The sequence below is a fragment of the Apium graveolens genome, chromosome 11, assembly GCF_009905375.1.
Source record: "Apium graveolens cultivar Ventura chromosome 11, ASM990537v1, whole genome shotgun sequence".
Classification (NCBI taxonomy): domain Eukaryota; kingdom Viridiplantae; phylum Streptophyta; class Magnoliopsida; order Apiales; family Apiaceae; genus Apium; species Apium graveolens.
Genome location: NC_133657.1, coordinates 201,594,918 through 201,612,823, shown reverse-complemented (window position 1 = coordinate 201,612,823; position 17,906 = coordinate 201,594,918). Strand labels below are relative to the sequence as shown.

The window sequence follows — 17,906 nt, the reverse complement described above, 5'->3', positions numbered from 1 at the left end:
ACAGAAATCGGTAGGCTGTACGCGGTAGGGACATGATGAATGTATTGCTTGGATCCAGCGCACTTAAACACAACTGTCAAGCAAAACTATATGAAAGGGGTGAACTCTCCTATTAGCCTTATCTGCTGGTATACCGCTAAATTGAATATTTTGGAAAATTTAGCCGAGATATTAGAAATTTTCATTGAGCGCATCTAACATTATGTCTAGGGATGACAACGGGTCGGGTTCGGATCGGTGATTGTAAAATCCAAATCCAAATCCAAATATTTTCGGGTTATCCAAATCCAAATCCGTCGGGTTTCGGATCGGATCGGGTATTTTTCGAGTATCCAAAATTACGAATAATTTAGTCAAATTTAATATTATTTATACATACAGACATTATTAATCACATTTATATTATAGCTAAAATTAAAATATACAAACTATAAGTAGTTAAACACATTATATTGCACGGGTTTACATGTTGAGTAATTTCTAAAATATGTTGATAACATAATATATAGTATTTTATCACAAATTATTATTTTTATAAATATATACAAAGTATATCTTACATAATAAAAGGTGATTTTGATATTAAAAGTTATAATTTACTAAATAAGTGTTGACAGTCTTGATAATAATCTATTATTACACGAATAATAAGAAAACTATGTAAATTATATGTATTACATTTAAAACATTACATATAATTTATAAAAAATGTGTCGGGTTTTGATCGGGTTTCGGGTTTGGATTGGATTTCGGATTTCGGATCGGGTATCTGTTCGGTATAGTTTAAATCCAAATCCAAATCCAAATCCAAAACTTCGGGTTCGGTATATCCAAAATTTCGGGTTTCGGATCGAATATCCGTCGAATCGGATTATTTTGTCATCCCTAATTATGTCACGGTATTGAGGCATAAATTAAAATTAAATTTAAATTTTCTAATAAGGATGTTGGTGCGGTGATAGAACTTTTATATCCCTTGCGGAGATTTAAGAGTTTGAAAGAGTCCCTCCCAAAATAACTGAAAATAACATGTATTGTAAAGTGTAACAAAAAAGAAATTTTCATATATTTTTTTTCAAAATTTCTTTTATGGAATTAAATTTAAAATTGTTATTTTATTTTAAAAAGAGAATTTCAAATAAAAATTCGGAAAAGTCTTTTTTAACCTTAAAACACGTCCTAAAAATCAAAGCTAACTCTTTTTTTTGCGAGGATAAGTATTTTAGAACCCAATAAATCTGACAAATGGTAAATGAAATAAATTGACTAATTCATTTAGGAAAAAAATTTAACGAATGAATTTTTTTTACCAATAATAAGAAATTTATTTACAGTTAGTATCTTTTGAGATGATTTTAATATTAATATGTTTATTTTTTTTCGAGCAACAATTAATAGTTTTGAAAAAATGAATTTTATTGGAAGTTTTAGACTTTTAATATATACAACATGTCCTAATTATATTTTATAACAAATTATTCATTCTCATCTCTAAATAGTTCAAAATTTAAAATATATATATATATATTTATTATAAATGTTAATATTAAATTATAATATTTTTTATATCGATCGAGTCGTGTACTTTAAGGAAAAATACAAAAACGACACTAAATATCGGTCTTGTACTTTCGTGTTCGTGTAATTTTTGTGTCATGTATTAAAAAGGCAAACGCAAATTCTAAATTTTCGTGACGTTTCACGTCGTGTAAGTCGTGTCGTGTCCAAAATATTTTTAATTATACTGCTGTACTAAGCATTATGTATCATGCATTTTTTTTTGAAAGCTTATATTCTAAGATAATTTCAAATGAGTCTGAATCGAATTGCGGACAATTTACTTGTGAATGCGACCATCAAATTAGGCTCAATAGCAAATGCCAATTTTAATTGATTTTGTATTCTAAAATAAAGAACTTTTTTCTTGATACATCGAGAGCATTCTGATTGTACTCGCAATCATGGTAATAATAAATAAAATTATTTCCATGTATTAATGTTCAATATTGGAGCCCAGGCATTTTGTTAAAACTATTTTTTGCCATTTTATAATGTTATCTTCTTTATCCCCTGTTATTTACGGTGCCAATCTCCTTGCACATGCAACTAATTTAGAAATTGGTATAAATATTATTTTCGACATGTCAGCAATGAGAATATTATCTTTAAAACAAAGTAAACAATATCATTTTCAATATATTATTAGCTCACTCTTTATAAAGAATATAAATTACTGATTCTTAATGATTTAATATGTCCTCATCTTCAACAATATTATTTAAATTGACTCCTTAATCTATCTTTATTATTAAAAACATCTTGAATTTAAAAAAAGACAAAAGTGGAAATAGAAAGATAGTGTTGTCAAGAATTTATTATAAAATAATAGTTAAGATCATCCCCAACAAACTCTCTAAACAAGCTCTTAAGTTAAAAAAATAGAAAGTTTTCGTAAAAATAGATGCCCAATAAACTTTTAGACCCTCTTCAAAACCTTAAGAGCATCCACAGCCCTTGGGGTCAACTCCCCCGGGACACTTACGCATTCCCCGCCACGTCATCCGAAATGACCCCATAAAAAAGGTGACCCCAATCTATCCAATATTAAGCCCACTTCCCACATTTGTGTAGCACTCTTGTATTATTATTATATTATATATTTAATAATTATTTTTATTATTTGATTTTAATTTTAATTTATTAGTATAAAAGTTTTAATAATAAAATTAAAGTAATTATTTTTTTTAAAAATGTCAGTAAAATAAAAAATATGACCCGTAATTAAAATGCATTATATTATTAAAAACATGAAATTGAAAACAACATACAAGAAAACATAAAATTTAAACGTTACAATATAACGATTCTCGTTGAACTGCACAGTTTTAACAAAAGATGGATGAAAAATATATTAAAAAACTGAACTGTCCCAGCCCGGGGAAGAGGGACTGGGCTAGTTTTTTTTATTTCCCACAATGCTGTCCGGTGCCTTTATCTGATGAAAGGGTCATTTCACGCGTTTCGAGGTGCAAAGCAACCCCGCGCTGCACATGCTCTAAGAGCATCTTGTTTCTCCTCTCTTTTAATAGCCTACTACTTACTCTTAAGTTATATTTTATTATAAAATAATACGAGCACCTATTTTCTCTCAACTTTGTATTATACTTCTATTTAATAAAAATAATTTAATATTGTGCACGGTTTAATAGTTCAAGTGGTTCAAAATTTATATTCTGACATCTCATCTGAGATCATGTATTTGACATGAATGTACATTAAATTACTAAGAATCAATATTTTATATTATCATTAAAAAGTGACTTTAGAGACCATTGGAGATGATCTAGGAGTAAAATTTGGCTCTTAAAATTGAATAGAGAAATTAGACTCTTAAAATTAAGAGTGAATTTAAAGAGTATTGGAGCAACATCTTAATTCTTCCTCTCAATTTTTGATTTGAGAGGCTGAATAATATAAAGTGTGTTGGAGATGCTCTCCACATTGTAAACCCAGCGGTATGATGCAGTAAACTAAAGTAAATTTGTTTTCATTAATCTTGAACCCCGACCACGAAAATATTTGTTTTCATTAATCTTGAACCCCGACCACGAAAATACAACCAAAAGAACATGTATAAAAGTCTGTTACAGGTCATTAGCACTCCAAAAGAGCAATGTCACATAAAAGTAAGGATCACGAACTTGTTAAAACTCGTACAAAACGTAAAATTCAATTTCAAGGGCATCCTTCAATACAAGATCGTTAATCTAATGCCAGTTGACTAGCGGAGTTTACTATCTATCCAAAAAAGCTGCCAACTATTGGCGTCGGCATAGCAATTACCAGAGAAGCACTGGAGTATGGTCTTGAGTTCAGGGTCACCACCCAAAGCACCACAACATGACAATTCTGACTAGGTAATTATTTACTTAGAAAAGGTATAATAGAATGAAACTGTAAAGTTACCGATTCTCCTGAAATCTCAAGGTGTTCGGAGCTGGGCTCACCAGGATAATATATTTTCTACCGGAGTATTAATTTCACTCCCCCACATTTCCCCATTTGCCCAGTTAAAATCTAAGTTTGTATAGAAATGGAACGGACACAGGTATCGTAAGTTGGTGGGTTACTTGGGCTCGATTGACCACAGTTAGTATGACATCCTCCAGGACTTCTATTAACTACTATGTCTGAAATCTTCTAAAATTTTTACATTCAGACTGATACAGACTCTTCGATTTCCAGAACAGTCAGGTTTACTATTATCACATTTCAATATCATAAAATGCATTAAGAGTGTTTTATATTCTAATCGAATGAAATTCGACTAGTTACTCTAATTACCTATCCAAGTCCTCTTAACTGTAACTACTATAATATACAATGTCATGCATTTCGAATTTAAGTTTACACATATGGCATGGTGGCAACTGACTGAAAACGCGAAGGCAGCAGGTTTCCGACAAGGAAATACTCTCAGAACATATCATAAGCGTGAAACAAAATTAGTTGCAATTTACAGCATAATGGTTAACATAAGAAGATAAACTAATTTAGCATGTTCACAACGTTAGCAGTTCAGTATATACTGCCAAGCAGAAATTTAGTTCCTAAAATACTGACATCGAAACTCAGATAGGATACTGAAAGCATATCTAATCATAAAATTGAAATTTCTAACAATAGTTTCTGCTTCCAGCTTTCATGTGACTCATGCAGTGTATTTATTCTTAGCATTTTTTTCGAGTCTCTTTGCATCATCCTACAATAGAATGGAACATCTATTTCAATACCGAAATTTAAAGAAATCAAAGGAAAAAATCAACAGATTTAAAATTATAGAACATGAATGCCGATTATAGAAATAAGAATGTAATTGTACATACATGGAATATGAATCCTATCTGCTCATTGTAGTCAAGAAACATCTTCCACTGTTTCCCAATGCTTAACTGTTTAAAACAAGAAAACATAATAAAATTTTCATAAGCCAAGGAGGGTGGAGTTCATTACAGACATCATAATACACAGTAATTTGACCATATCAAGCTGAGCACAGCTGGGTAAAACATGCTCAAGCTCACATTTTAATATATAAGCCAAGCCTGAGGTCAAATCTGTTTGTGCACACTTACAAATGAAAACAGTTTGACCTTGATACAAAGTTTTTGTAAGGCTGGAGGTCATGTAAATAAGAAAATTATATGAACTGTTTTGGAGCCTGATATCATACAGAAACTGCTGCAAAAGTAAGGCAATTTCACTAGGTTCACCAACAATTTGTTTATCCCTAAAAGTAGTAAAATACAGACTTGCGTGAACAAAATCAGCCATTAAACAAGGCAGCCATACTGCACAGGACTCTATACGCATCTATCTCTATAATCCTAGATGTGCATATACGCAGGGTCGCAACGGAACAAGGAATAGTATAATCAATAATCAGGAAGGGTAAACAAATAAATAAGTTTTGTATTAAATGGTCCTTCGTCCTTGTAACATATTTATTAAAAAGAATAAATTGTTCCCATGTCCCTATTTTGTTAACCTAAATTGAAAAGAGGTACCAGCCTAGTGCATGATATGCTTACAAAAACATCCCAATATATATGTATCACAAATCTATTCAAGTATCCTGCACCTGACTAAAATACTACTACTACAATATTGTAACCACCCTAAAATTTATACCCTTCTTAAAAATCAAGAGCTTCTAGAATTACAACGCCATGTCTTCCATTTTCAACTTCGCTTAAAGATCAATTTCTTATTTTTTATGGGTTATTACAATTGTCCCCTTACAAATAAGTATACAACATATGTGCTTAAACATGATAGGTACCAAAATATATAAGTAATTCAAGTATAGGGATGAACAGAGTGAAGAAATATAAAACACGCTGCACCAACCTCGTATATGCATCTAGATTTAAAGGTCTTTTTTGACACAAGATAACATGATTATGGAGAATCATCGAGTGTCTAAGTAGACACTAGTGCCATTAAATGTCAAGAGTCCATTTCTCTTTGCCCCCTCCCCCCCTCCTCATACTATATACGTAATAAATTAACTCCATACAGAACAAAACAATATTCTCACTTGCTAAATTAGAACAACAGCACTTGAACAATAACATTTAAGTCTGGACTAAAACATTTATAGGTGAAGTTGAAGCGATTACCTGAGCTGCTTCATTTGCAGCATTCTTGGTCCATAAGGATATTTTTTCCTGCCTGGCTCTGACATTGACTACTGCTCCACAGATTTCATCTCCATGATCAAATTGCTCCCCAATCATTGCTAGCAACTATAAATCAATAATGTAAATAGTTAAAAACCAATGCATAAGCTTCTCTTAAAAAATTATGCTACACTTACCGAGGACATCCAGGCATTGTCAGATTTCCCCTTCTGAAAGGTAGCAGTCCACTTCCCTCCGTTAGCACAAATAGGGTCCTCCCACTTTGGCTCAATATGATCCTTAAAACAGTACAGATCTGCTCCAGTAGTCAGCTTGCTTGGATGGTGTATATTGTTGTAGAGGCTTCAAAGAAAGTAAAAGGCACACACATTCAGATATAAAAGATAATCTAGAGATGATAAATCATAAGATAAAGACCAAGCAATTATTCTCCCAACTGAGATAATTTGGAAAATAGTTAAAACATTTTCAAAATTAAGTAAGAAACCTGTAGATACTTTAATCAAGATTAACAAACAAAATTAACAATTGAGAATCTTCTACTCAAATAAGTTCTTGAAAAATGCATTCATGTTATATTTTCAACAATTGAGTACTTGAGTTATGAGTGTAAAACTTGCATAGTTTAAGACAAATTATATCATTAGTTGAATACACCAAATACTACAAATTTTTAGCATGACTCTCCCTCTGAATCTCTCTTTGGCATATCAGGGCAGGTTGAGTTGATCTATCTGAGAAACTAGCACCTGTCAAAACCCTTACAGCACAAGAAAGGGCCTTTTTTGCAAACTTTTCGTTAAATAGATAATATTTGCCACATAAGCAACTTGGCAAGATAATTCTTTAAGCTCCATTTTTTTCAATTTCAAATAATCAAAGCCAGTACCATCTTCTAGTTCACTCAACTTAATTCAGCTTATTCCATTCTAACAAAAACAAAACTAACATAATTTCCTCTACTATTCAAATGTCCTTAGCTATCCCTTATCTCGTATTTAGTAAATAAAACACAGAAAAATCCCAAACAAAACAGTCTCTGTATTCAACAAAACACACTAGACTACTAGAGATTACTCAATAATCATCACTCACATATTTTTAACCAAACTTCTCGTTCTCACTTTGATCTCAATCAATAACATAAAGCATACACATATACAACTAAATCTCCTACATAATCACTCGTCACACATCAAATTAAACCTAAAACCTCATTATCAACATTACTTGAACAACATAGCTCAAACTCCTCAATGCAATCCCAATCACATAAATACACACTTAAACTTCCATAAAGTATTAGCCTCGGCCCTCGGGACAGAATTTCATCAATCTACCAATTCCAGCAATTCCTCTATGTTATACATACACTTACCTATCAAACATCGAGATATAATATATCGAGATTCTATATTTCGGTTCCTTCACAAAACCATTAAAACTATTAAAATGTAACCGATTAAAGATATAAAAAATCAAGATTATAAATTTATCGAGAACCTCCAGAAGACTATCAAAGCTAACCGGTAATCACATTTACACATCGAGATTACTAATTTGTCAAGAACCTCTAGAAGACTATTAAACCTAACCAATAATTACATCAAAACTTCGAGATTACTAATTTATCAAGAACCTCTATAAACTATTAAAGCTAACCAATAAATCTATCAAAACATGGAGATTACTAGTTTTATATTATACATATTATACCTCGGTAAAATTTTAAAGCTATTATACCCCGAACCACCAATACAACATCTAAATAACATATTATCAGGAATGCGAAATATTAAAACATCCAAAACACAAATTTATCAATACTATCCATTTCTCGAGAACACGAAATATTAAAATATCAAAAAACCTAATTCTCCAAGATTACACGAAATACTAAAACACCGAAATAACAAATTTATCGAGATTATACGTTCACCGAGAACACGAAATATTAAAACATCGTAAAACCTAATTCTATTCATTTATCGAGAACATGAAATGTTAAAACACCAAAATAACAAACTTATCGAGGTTATTCATTTATCAAGGACACGAAACATAAAAACGCCGAAATCACTAATTTATTAAGAGTCGGAGATCGAAATAACAAATTTACCGAGATTATATTTATACGTTCATCGTGAACATGAAATATTAAAACATCATAAAACCTTATTCTATTCATTTATGGAGAACGCGAAATGTTAAAACACCGAAATAACAAACTTATCGAGATTAAAAACATCGAAATCACAAATTTATTGAGATTATTCATTTATCGAGATTAAAAATACCTCCAAAACAATTCAACATGAGAGAAAGTGTAAATAGGGCGCATAGAGCTTCCCCAATCAGTTTGTCTCGACTTAGCCGAGGGACCGTCATACCAAAACGTCCAGGAATGTTCTAGAGGATGCATTACAGCTTCTAGAGCCTTCGTTGATGACGAAACGTCGTCGTTTCCTGCGATCTCGCCTTCTTCGAGATCGTCGTTGTCAGCGTCATCGTTTAGAGTTCTAGATTTGACGGCGTCATTTTGATTTGTTTGCTCGATTTCGAGCTTTTCCGTCTGTTCCGCCATTTTGGGGTTACGAAAGTGAAGTGTGTGTAGTTGTGTGTGTTTATTGAATGGGTTAGAGCCTTAGAGCCTTAGAGCCTTAGAGGCCTGTTACGGTGTGGGCCGGATAAGAATGGGAAGACACCAGGGCTACTATGGTCGTTTCATTTCTAAAAATACAATTTGCAACTTCTACACCATGTTATGCCCTTTTTTCTTTAGTTGATATTAAAGTTGATTCGGTTGTAAATTTGAAAGGCAACGGATATAATTTTAAAATCAATATTTTCAAAATTTGAAATTAAGTTGCATCACAGGTTGTGGAGGTTGCAAATCGTATTTTTCAAAATGAAATTTAAAAAATTTTATTTTCAAAATTAACTTTGAATTTTTAAAATAAGTTTGAAAAACATAGGTATTTTAGGTAATTTCCCAAAAAATAAAATGTTAAAATTTTCGTCGGAAATTATAATTTAGTTATTAGATTATGGTATACATATTTAATAATATTTATTTATGGTTTCAAAAAAATATTTATTAAAATTTTTTTTAAAAAAATGAATTTTATCAAAACAAATACACAAATGCACGCATATTGGCGAGTAACAAACAGTTCCGAAATATCGGATTAAATAGAAAATTTTATCCTACAAAAAATATATTTAGTCGAGTCTGCATTCATAATATTCTTATTCATGATCTTATGCATTATCCTAATAAACTCAACAGCATCAGAAGTTAGGAATTCAAATGTGTTAAATGCAAATTAATTGGCATTGGTCGAATTAAAACCGAACACGTTTAAACAATTAAGATTGGAAGTTATTCGAAATTAAACCGGTAAACTCGTCTATATATATATATATCACATGCAGTTGACGATCTATTTAACACTAGATATGGACACAGCTACATACAATACACCATAGATTTCATAGTACAACCCTTGATCCTGGGGTTTCGAAGAAAATTGTAATAGTAGCATTCTAAACAAATATTTATCGCAACTACTCCTTTTTGATGTTGCAGTATATTTACAATGTGTTACCAAAATTACATATATATAAAGATGATTTTTTTGTTAATTTAACTAATTAATAATTGTTTACATAGAAATGAAATAATAATTACAATATATATTTTATTTATTTTAGAATTTAATAATATTATTGTAGTGATTTACAATATTATATTGATAAAAATAACATTGTTTCTAATAATTTGAAAGCAATAAAAACTATTAAAATGTAATATATATATATATATTACTAAAATATTAAAAATAATAGTTATTTAAGTAATAATAAATATATAGTGTAAAAAGTATTTTTATGTTCTAAAAAATAACAGTTCACTAATAGAGTGATTCAAGATATATTTTATGAAATAATTTATGATTCATAATTAAGATTAAAATGATCAAGGTTATTAAAATATTAATAATTTAATGCAGTTATATGAAAATGATAGAGAATTCTGGAGCGGGTAGTGAAATTTTAGTAGCAGCAAAATTGTCGCGTCCCTCAGCTCAATAATTTTAACCAAAAAGACAAAGGAACTGCTCGAGTGTCATACTCTCTAACGAACGTAGCTCTCACCCTCTCTCTCTCAAATATCATTCAAGGGTTCAAGATTTGGGGGGTTTTCGAGATTTTGCAAATTGGTTTATAATATTTTCGGCTTTCTCTAATTAGGGTTTATATTGGGGGGTTTCAATATTTGAAAAGACTTCTTGAAAATTTGAGGTTAATTTGGTGTTCAAGGATTCAATTAGTTAAGAGGTTTGATTTGGATTTAAATAATTTTTCGTTAGAGCTTGGTTTCGGTTCAAAATATGTAGAAACTTGATTTTTGGTTACAGCTTGATTATTAATAACAATATATAACGTGTTTGACCAAGTAATTACATTTTTATTGAAACAGATTTCAGGCCCAGGTTGACAAGAATTGTTATCTTTTTTTCATGTTTATTTTGGGCATTATTTTTTCTTTGATAAAAGACTTAAAGCAAAGAGCAATGTAAGTTTAATTTTATATTTTTATAGTTGGATATTTGCAATTTTTGTTATATATATATATATCAATTTCTAACATTATTTTCTTTTTATGGTACTGAATTATATTCTATTTGTTTCTAGGGTAATGTACGACTCATTAATTTGACATCATGATTACCTTTCAGTGTGTTGGATTATCAAACTAATTTCTTGAATGAACAACATAGTCTGATAAATCATTGATGTTCGTAGAAATGTTAATGCTGAAGTAGTGGATTACATGTTCAAGATCCGACTTTGTTTTTAATATATATATGTAGACTTTAGAATGGGAACTGATTTCATGGTGGCTTGACTCTAGCATGTAAGCTCCATGTTGTATCTGTATTAGAGTTTTATACATGAAGCTTCGGTTTATAAAATTTAATCTGTTCATATTTATGGATGTTAGTTAAGGTCTAAGGTCTTTCTCACCGAGAGTTGCGTGTAGGTTATTGATGTATTGAACCCTCTGGCCCGAGAATACAAATCCATTGGCACTGTTAAAATGGAACTTGCAGAGTTTCAACAAGAGCTTGCACAAGTACATAGAAAGGTCAGTAAAATTCAGGCTTTTCAGTGCCTTCCTTTTATTCTCATATTGTTAAGGAACAAGCACATTGAGCACTGAGTAGCGAGGAAAAGTCTCAGTTGACTCTTATATAAACTACTGTTAAATAATTCCTTAATTATGTAGGGAATTTATCATCTCTTATCATTAATAATGGTAGGTCCATATATTTGAAGCTCGGGTTTGTGCTATAGTAGATAATGTTATTCCAAAATAATCTAAACAAGAATTACAGAAGGTGGGGGCGGGGTTGAATGTAATTCTGACTCCTTTTCAAATTTCATGAACTGTTCTTCTATAAATATATATTTGTGTTTGATTTAGCAAGGTGCGGAATGGAAGTAATATTAACATCAAAGCACAAAGTAAATAAATACAAGTATTTAAAAATTTTCTGGTGGATTAAACTTTTGCACCAGAGATATATATATTAAGTTGAGAACTATGTGTAACAAAATTGTTCACCGCTGCTTACAAGTTGAGAATACAAGAACAGAGAAATTCTTAATAGATTTTACATTATCTATTTCTCTGGTAAAATTGCTCACTAACTTGGATATTTTTCAACTTGCTACTCTTGATTTATATATCACCAAGTTACATGATAAAAAGACAAGATAATAAGACAAACTATATCTAGTCTAACTTCATGTTGCTACACTTCTCTTTCCAGCATCTTTAAATATCATCTGTTTAGCATGGAAATGAAAATGCTTCTTTGTTCTCTAAAACCTTCAAACAGGCTGCCACATTCCATTTGTATACAACCAACGCATGTGACTGTCAAGTCACTATCAACTGCTCTTTTGAGTTTGAACATCCGTTGGAACTTAGATTGATCATTCGTTGGAACTTTGGTTGATCATCTGTCGAGACTTATTTTGATCATCCATTGGAGTTTTGTGAATCATCCGTTGAGACTATCTTTTTGGTAGTTAACTCTATTTCATTTATACAAGATTATAATGTATCTAATATTTACAATTCACCATCATATCTTGCATATCAATCTAGTAGTTAACATGACTTGAACAATCTACAACATCTAGTTCACTAAGTCATTCAAGTATACAGAATTGTGCTACTAGTCTTATTGTTACATAAGCTACTCTTTCAACGGATGTTGAAAATGATCATCCGTTGAAAGCTACAAAATCACTTAACTAAAATCTACTAAGTGTTTTGTTCAAGTTATCATCAAGTACACAACATATTCCTAACAATCTCCCCCAAATTATGTCTATTAGAATTGTAGCCATATATTAAGAGAAACTTGATGATAACAAAACACTTTATGAATACAGAATGAAATACAGTAGATTAAAATTTCAAGTGCTGCAGTTTATTAAAAATTCTCATAGAGAAAGATTTGTAGAGTGTCTTATAGATCATTTTCCGGGTGCTCCTCTAGACTGAGCAAATTAAGATCATTTCCTTGATTGCCATGGCTTCTTTCCCAGCTTTACATCTTTCTCTTCAATCTGGTTTTGGAGTTGTCTGTAAAATTTTGATTCTTCATTATTTGTTAGATCCAGCTTTTCTTGCATTTTTTTTAGAGTTTCATTGCTTGAAATCTTTAGTTGATCTTCCAATCTGAAAAAATCTTCTAATGTTCTTTTCATCCTTGAACTCCATGATCCAGTATGGCCTCAAATGCACCCTCTCTCCAGTGAAAGGAATAGATAATACTCTTGGGAGTGCATTTGGTCCTCTCCAGCTATTTCTTATCTCCTCAATCTTGTTTAGAACCATTTTCTTTTCTACTATGTTGAATCCAAAAATTTTCTTTATTGAGGAGAAGACAATCACTAGAGTTGAATAACCTTCATTGAGAATTCTGTGAAGTGGCCATGTAAATTCTTTACCACCCTTGTATCTAAAGACTAGTCTCTCAGGAAGGTGCTTGTAGGCATCAATAGATCTGACTTCTTAAAGTTCATCCATATAGAGATTTATGTCTGAAAATTCTTTGATGTCACATATGAAGAGTTGATCTCATTTGTTGACATTAGGTTTGGGTTTGGCCACTTGCTTGGATTTGAGCTTGGTAGACTTGACTGTTTTGACTACTCTTTCTTTTGTCTTCCTTTGTTTATCAGAGATGGGAAGGTTTAGATCAGGAAGAGGCAAGCTGTCCCAATCTATAGGCTCATCCTTTGGAACAACAGGATCACCATGAAAGGTGATGTTGGGATCAACCTTAAACTCAGCCTCTTTCACAGTAGGTATGGCTGATTGGCTTGAGGTTGTAGATTGGGCTGACATGTAGTCTTCCTTGTCTTCATCAAAATTTATCTTCCTCTTTGCATGCATCTTGTATCTAAACTTTCTTTTTATCTGCTTTGGTTCTTCTTTCTTTCCTTCACCCAGATTTTCAGATGTCACAACATGCAATGTAATTTCTGTGGTTGCAGGCTTTTTGGCTGGGTTCTTGGCTTCTAAAGCAGCTTGCTTTTGTTGTTGTTTAAGCCTTACCTTTTCTTCTTTCTTAGCTTCTGCAAACTGTGGATGTCCAGCCACCACACAGATTAGTTTACCATTCTTGTAGATCTTAGAAATTCTGTTCTTTGACACTGTATCTCTGGGATCTTTGGATAAGGCAATAGACCTTGCAAGCAGCTTCTTTTCATCTGGCCTAGGGGTTTCATAAGATAGGTCTAGTGGATTTTTGTCTGAATTCTTTGGATAATTCCTTTTTGGTTGAAAAATCACACTGGCCTTTGGAGACTTGATTGATGAGGGTTGGCCCCTTTCCATGTCCCTAGGCACATTTCATTAGCTGAAATTTGTCTCAATTTGCAGAAGTGAGAAAAGACATTGTCTTGCTTCTCAATTGGGCCAAATTTCTTCTTGATGTTTTCATCAAGTTTCCTCCATTTTGCATCCAGCTCTAGCTCAACTGCTACAACATCAATTTTTTTAGATTTCTTATTTGATTACAACTTAGCAGATGCTATCTTGATCAGATCAATGCTGTCCAAGGATGGTGGCTTAAAAAAGCAATTGCCGACATAATTACTTTATTAACTTGAATGTTTAGTACTTTCTCCCCCTCACTTGTTGACTCCCATTTGCTAATTGGAACAATAGAGTCTTTCTCCCCCTTTTTGTTAGCATCAAGTTGAGTAGAGGAAGAAGTCTGTGCAACCACCAGTTTTTGAAATAACTGAGTTTGTTGGGCTTGATGTATATAGATTGCAGTTATTGAAGCTTCCAGGGTTTTGAGTCTTGTGTCCAAGGAGTCCACCTTGCTGGCTAGATCAAAATTTTTCCTTAGTTGTCTGTTGATGTCAAGCATGGTTGTGTTGGGAAACTTGGCATCTAGTCTTTCAGTAACATCCTTCTTGACTTGATCAATTTCTGTCTTTAGCTTATTGACATCAATATTTTATTTGAGAGATTGAATTTGATGTAGTTGGAGAGAGTTTAGGTGAGCTTGTAGAAGTCTCTTGGTGTTGGCATTAGTAGTAGTTTGAAGAGTTGTCTGGGTTTGTTGAATGATATGAGACAGAGTAGACTTGAAATGATGTTCATCACATGTTTTGGAAAACACCCAAGATGGCATGCTTGATCTTGAGCTAGGGCCTGCTTCTCCCCCAATGTCCATGGACTCTTCTTCATCATCATCTTCATCCCCAAAAATATCCTCAGAACAACTAGTTCCATAATCAATATCATCACTAGTTGTGGGTGGCATGGCTGTGATGGCATCTTTATCCCTTTGCATAGAGGCAGTAGTGTGCACCAAGTTGAGTAGCTTCACGGCCTCCCCATTGCCCTGTCTAGCCAAAAGTTGATATGCTGTAACAGGATGAGTAAATGTCTCAGCATCCAAAGAGATTGAATATATGACAACTTGATATTCTTGTTGAAACAGTTTCTCTTTTTATGCATCATTGACATTCATTGACTCACTAGCAATGGTTTCCATCATTATCTCTCCTGTACCTGCCTTTCTCTCATGTTCTCTCTATTTTTGCATCAAGGTCTCCCCTTGGCTTCCCACCCTCACACCCTCACCTTCACCTACTAAGGTAGGACTCCACTCACTCACTTTTGCCAAGTTGGAAGAAATAGCTTGCAGTTTATCACACTTTTTCCTTTTGCATGAGAGCAACTCAGCCTCTCACTCAATTCACTCCCTTCCCTCAATCCTAAGAGTGATTGCACAATTACTAGATCATCTACACTTGTAATATATGTTGAAGTTTGAAGTGGTGCAGTGATATTCAATGGATGAGGGACATCCTTCAAAATAGTAGTTGAGAGTTTCAACGGATAACTGCTGTTAAGCACATCCGTCGAGATACAATCACTAGTCGATGGATGAACAATATCCGTCGAGATAGAAGAAATGATAGAGTTTGGAGTAGAGACTACTGTTGAATCTCTGGTGATTGATTTAAGATTTTGCACAGATGTTTCAGTAGACTCAGAAAGAAATGGCAAGTAAGCCAACAAATCATCTAAAAGATGATGCTCACTTGCTTGGATTTTTGGCTCCTCCATGAGAGTTAAAGATGGAGAATTAGGAATTGATGTATGAATCATATCTACATCCAGTGAATGTGTGGGTCAGTTTGGTGTGTTTGGTACTTCTATAGTTAAAGATTTTGTCCGTGACTCCACATTTATTGGAGCCACATCAAACTGACTTTGAGAAGTTACATGTATTGAGTTTTTGACTCTAGTAGGCACTGTGTGTGCACCCTGTGTATCCCCAATGTGTTAAGATTTCTTCTTTCTTGCATAAGTTTGGGGTGAGCTTGTGTCCCTTACCCTTTTGGCATGTGCTCTTGGCTGAGAGCTTTGTTCAATAGTTACATCCTTTTGGGAGGATGCAACTAGCAATGAGCTAATGTCCTTATTAATCACTACAGTTTGTTAGGAAACTGTAGTGTGGTTAGGTTGGGATTCACTCACCTCTCCAACCTTATTCTTAGGGATTTTTTGATGTTTACCCTGTCCCTCACCAACCTCACTTCCCTTCACACTCTCCTCTTGGTTTTTAGTGGATTTTACAACTACCTTCTGTTAAGAGAAACTAGAGGGGGATTTCTTTGACTTGGGTTTTGAAACTTTTGGTTTTGTGGCTTGGTTAGGCACATGTTTGGTCACTATCACAGGTGCCATGGCCGCAGTTGATGGCAAAGAAGTAGGTGGTTGAGAAATAGTAGTAGAGACAAAGATATTTACCTCACTTACCTGAGGTAATTCCATGATTGGCATGTAAACTAGGGGGACCTCACTATGATGGTCTGCCCTGTTCAAATCAGCAATAACCCTTCTTTTTTGAACCCAACAATCAAGCTTGTTGGTTGGGTTCTCAATAATAAGATCTTCAGAAACAAAGTTAGCCAATAACATATAGAATCTAGCATAATAAATGTTTTCAGACCTTTTCTTAATGTCTCCTAGCTTATAACCTAATTCAAACAGAACATACTCACTAAAATTATGATACTTATCACTAAGCAGCATATATAACATGTTTACAACTGAATAAGTCAGTGCATCAAAATTACTAATTTTCTCAGAAAATACTTTAATAAAAGAATCACAGAGAAAGCTCAACTCCTTTCTAAGGCCTTTTCTCCTGACATCACCTAGCTTGGTGGGGTCAAAAGCATAGCCCATTAAACTGAACATGAAACTCATATATGTGTCTGTGTGTGGGCTTAGTGTATTATTCTCAGGCAATTGAAAACATGCACGAATTATATCACTGTTTATGCAATAGTTTGTACCTTTGAGAGAAAAGGTAATGGTTTTGTCACTTGAGTTGTAAACAACAGTGGTCCGTATCTCTTCAACCACTTCACATTAGATAACAGGAGACTCTAGCATAGCATACTTCAGTTTACAACTTCGAATGAAGTCCATCACTTTGTGGTAATCATTATAAATAACAATCTCCTTGTTTACTAGTGCAACGAAGTTGTTCTTTCCGTACACAAACCCAGACTGGGACATGATCTTGACTACTGGTGCCATTTCTAAGAATGAGAATAGTTTGCATAGAAATTTTTTTTGCTTTGGAGAAGAAATAGTTAGGGAAGTTTCTTGAGAAGGATAAAAGTAAAGAATAGAAATGAAATTAGCTTTTATACTTACTCAGAAATAAAAATGTCAAAAATTATAAAGTGAAATAAAGTAACCAATCAAATTAGCCCAAAATAGCCGTTTAAAAATGAAGAAAACTGTCAAAATTCTAAGATTATCCATTGAAATATACATACAAGTTGTAAGTAAATTCGACGGATGATGCTCAAAATTAACGGCTAAGATGAAGTACAATTCGACGGATGATGATAAAATTACCCAGAGTAATAATTGATATTTCGACAGATGATATAATTCAACGAATATTCATTTTCAACGGATAATGAACATCCGTCGAGATACAAATTCTGACTTGGTCAAAATTTTGTCTAAGAAAGAAAATATCAACTTTTACTCTGGCTGCATTTCAATCTGCTTAGACATCAAAATAGATTAAGAGTAATTAAGCATACCTAACTCACTTACCAACCTAG

The 17,906-nt window shown here is 32.8% G+C and overlaps 1 protein-coding gene across 1 annotated transcript; it reads right to left on the bottom strand.

Annotated features, from left to right (window-relative positions):
* Positions 1-4,527: 4,527 nt before the first annotated feature.
* LOC141697489 (eukaryotic translation initiation factor 4E-1-like) lies at positions 4,528-8,879 on the bottom strand. Its single transcript, XM_074501894.1, has 5 exons — positions 8,501-8,879; positions 6,380-6,545; positions 6,183-6,308; positions 4,887-4,952; positions 4,528-4,762 (listed from the first exon to the last, which is right to left on the bottom strand). Exons 1-5 carry the CDS (start codon positions 8,785-8,787, stop codon positions 4,712-4,714), a joined length of 696 nt encoding a protein of 231 aa, XP_074357995.1. The 5' UTR covers positions 8,788-8,879; the 3' UTR covers positions 4,528-4,711.
* Positions 8,880-17,906: the final 9,027 nt, after the last annotated feature.

Excerpts from the sequence above, each read along its gene's own strand:
- LOC141697489 (XM_074501894.1), bottom strand. The coding sequence starts at position 8,787 with ATGGCGGAACAGACGGAAAAGCTCGAAATCGAGCAAACAAATCAAAAT. Across the intron at positions 6,309-6,379 it reads ACAATGCCTGGATGTCCTCG|TTGCTAGCAATGATTGGGGA; the intron begins GTAAGTGTAGCA and ends ATTGATTTATAG. Across the intron at positions 4,953-6,182 it reads CTGCAAATGAAGCAGCTCAG|TTAAGCATTGGGAAACAGTG; the intron begins GTAATCGCTTCA and ends TGTTTTAAACAG.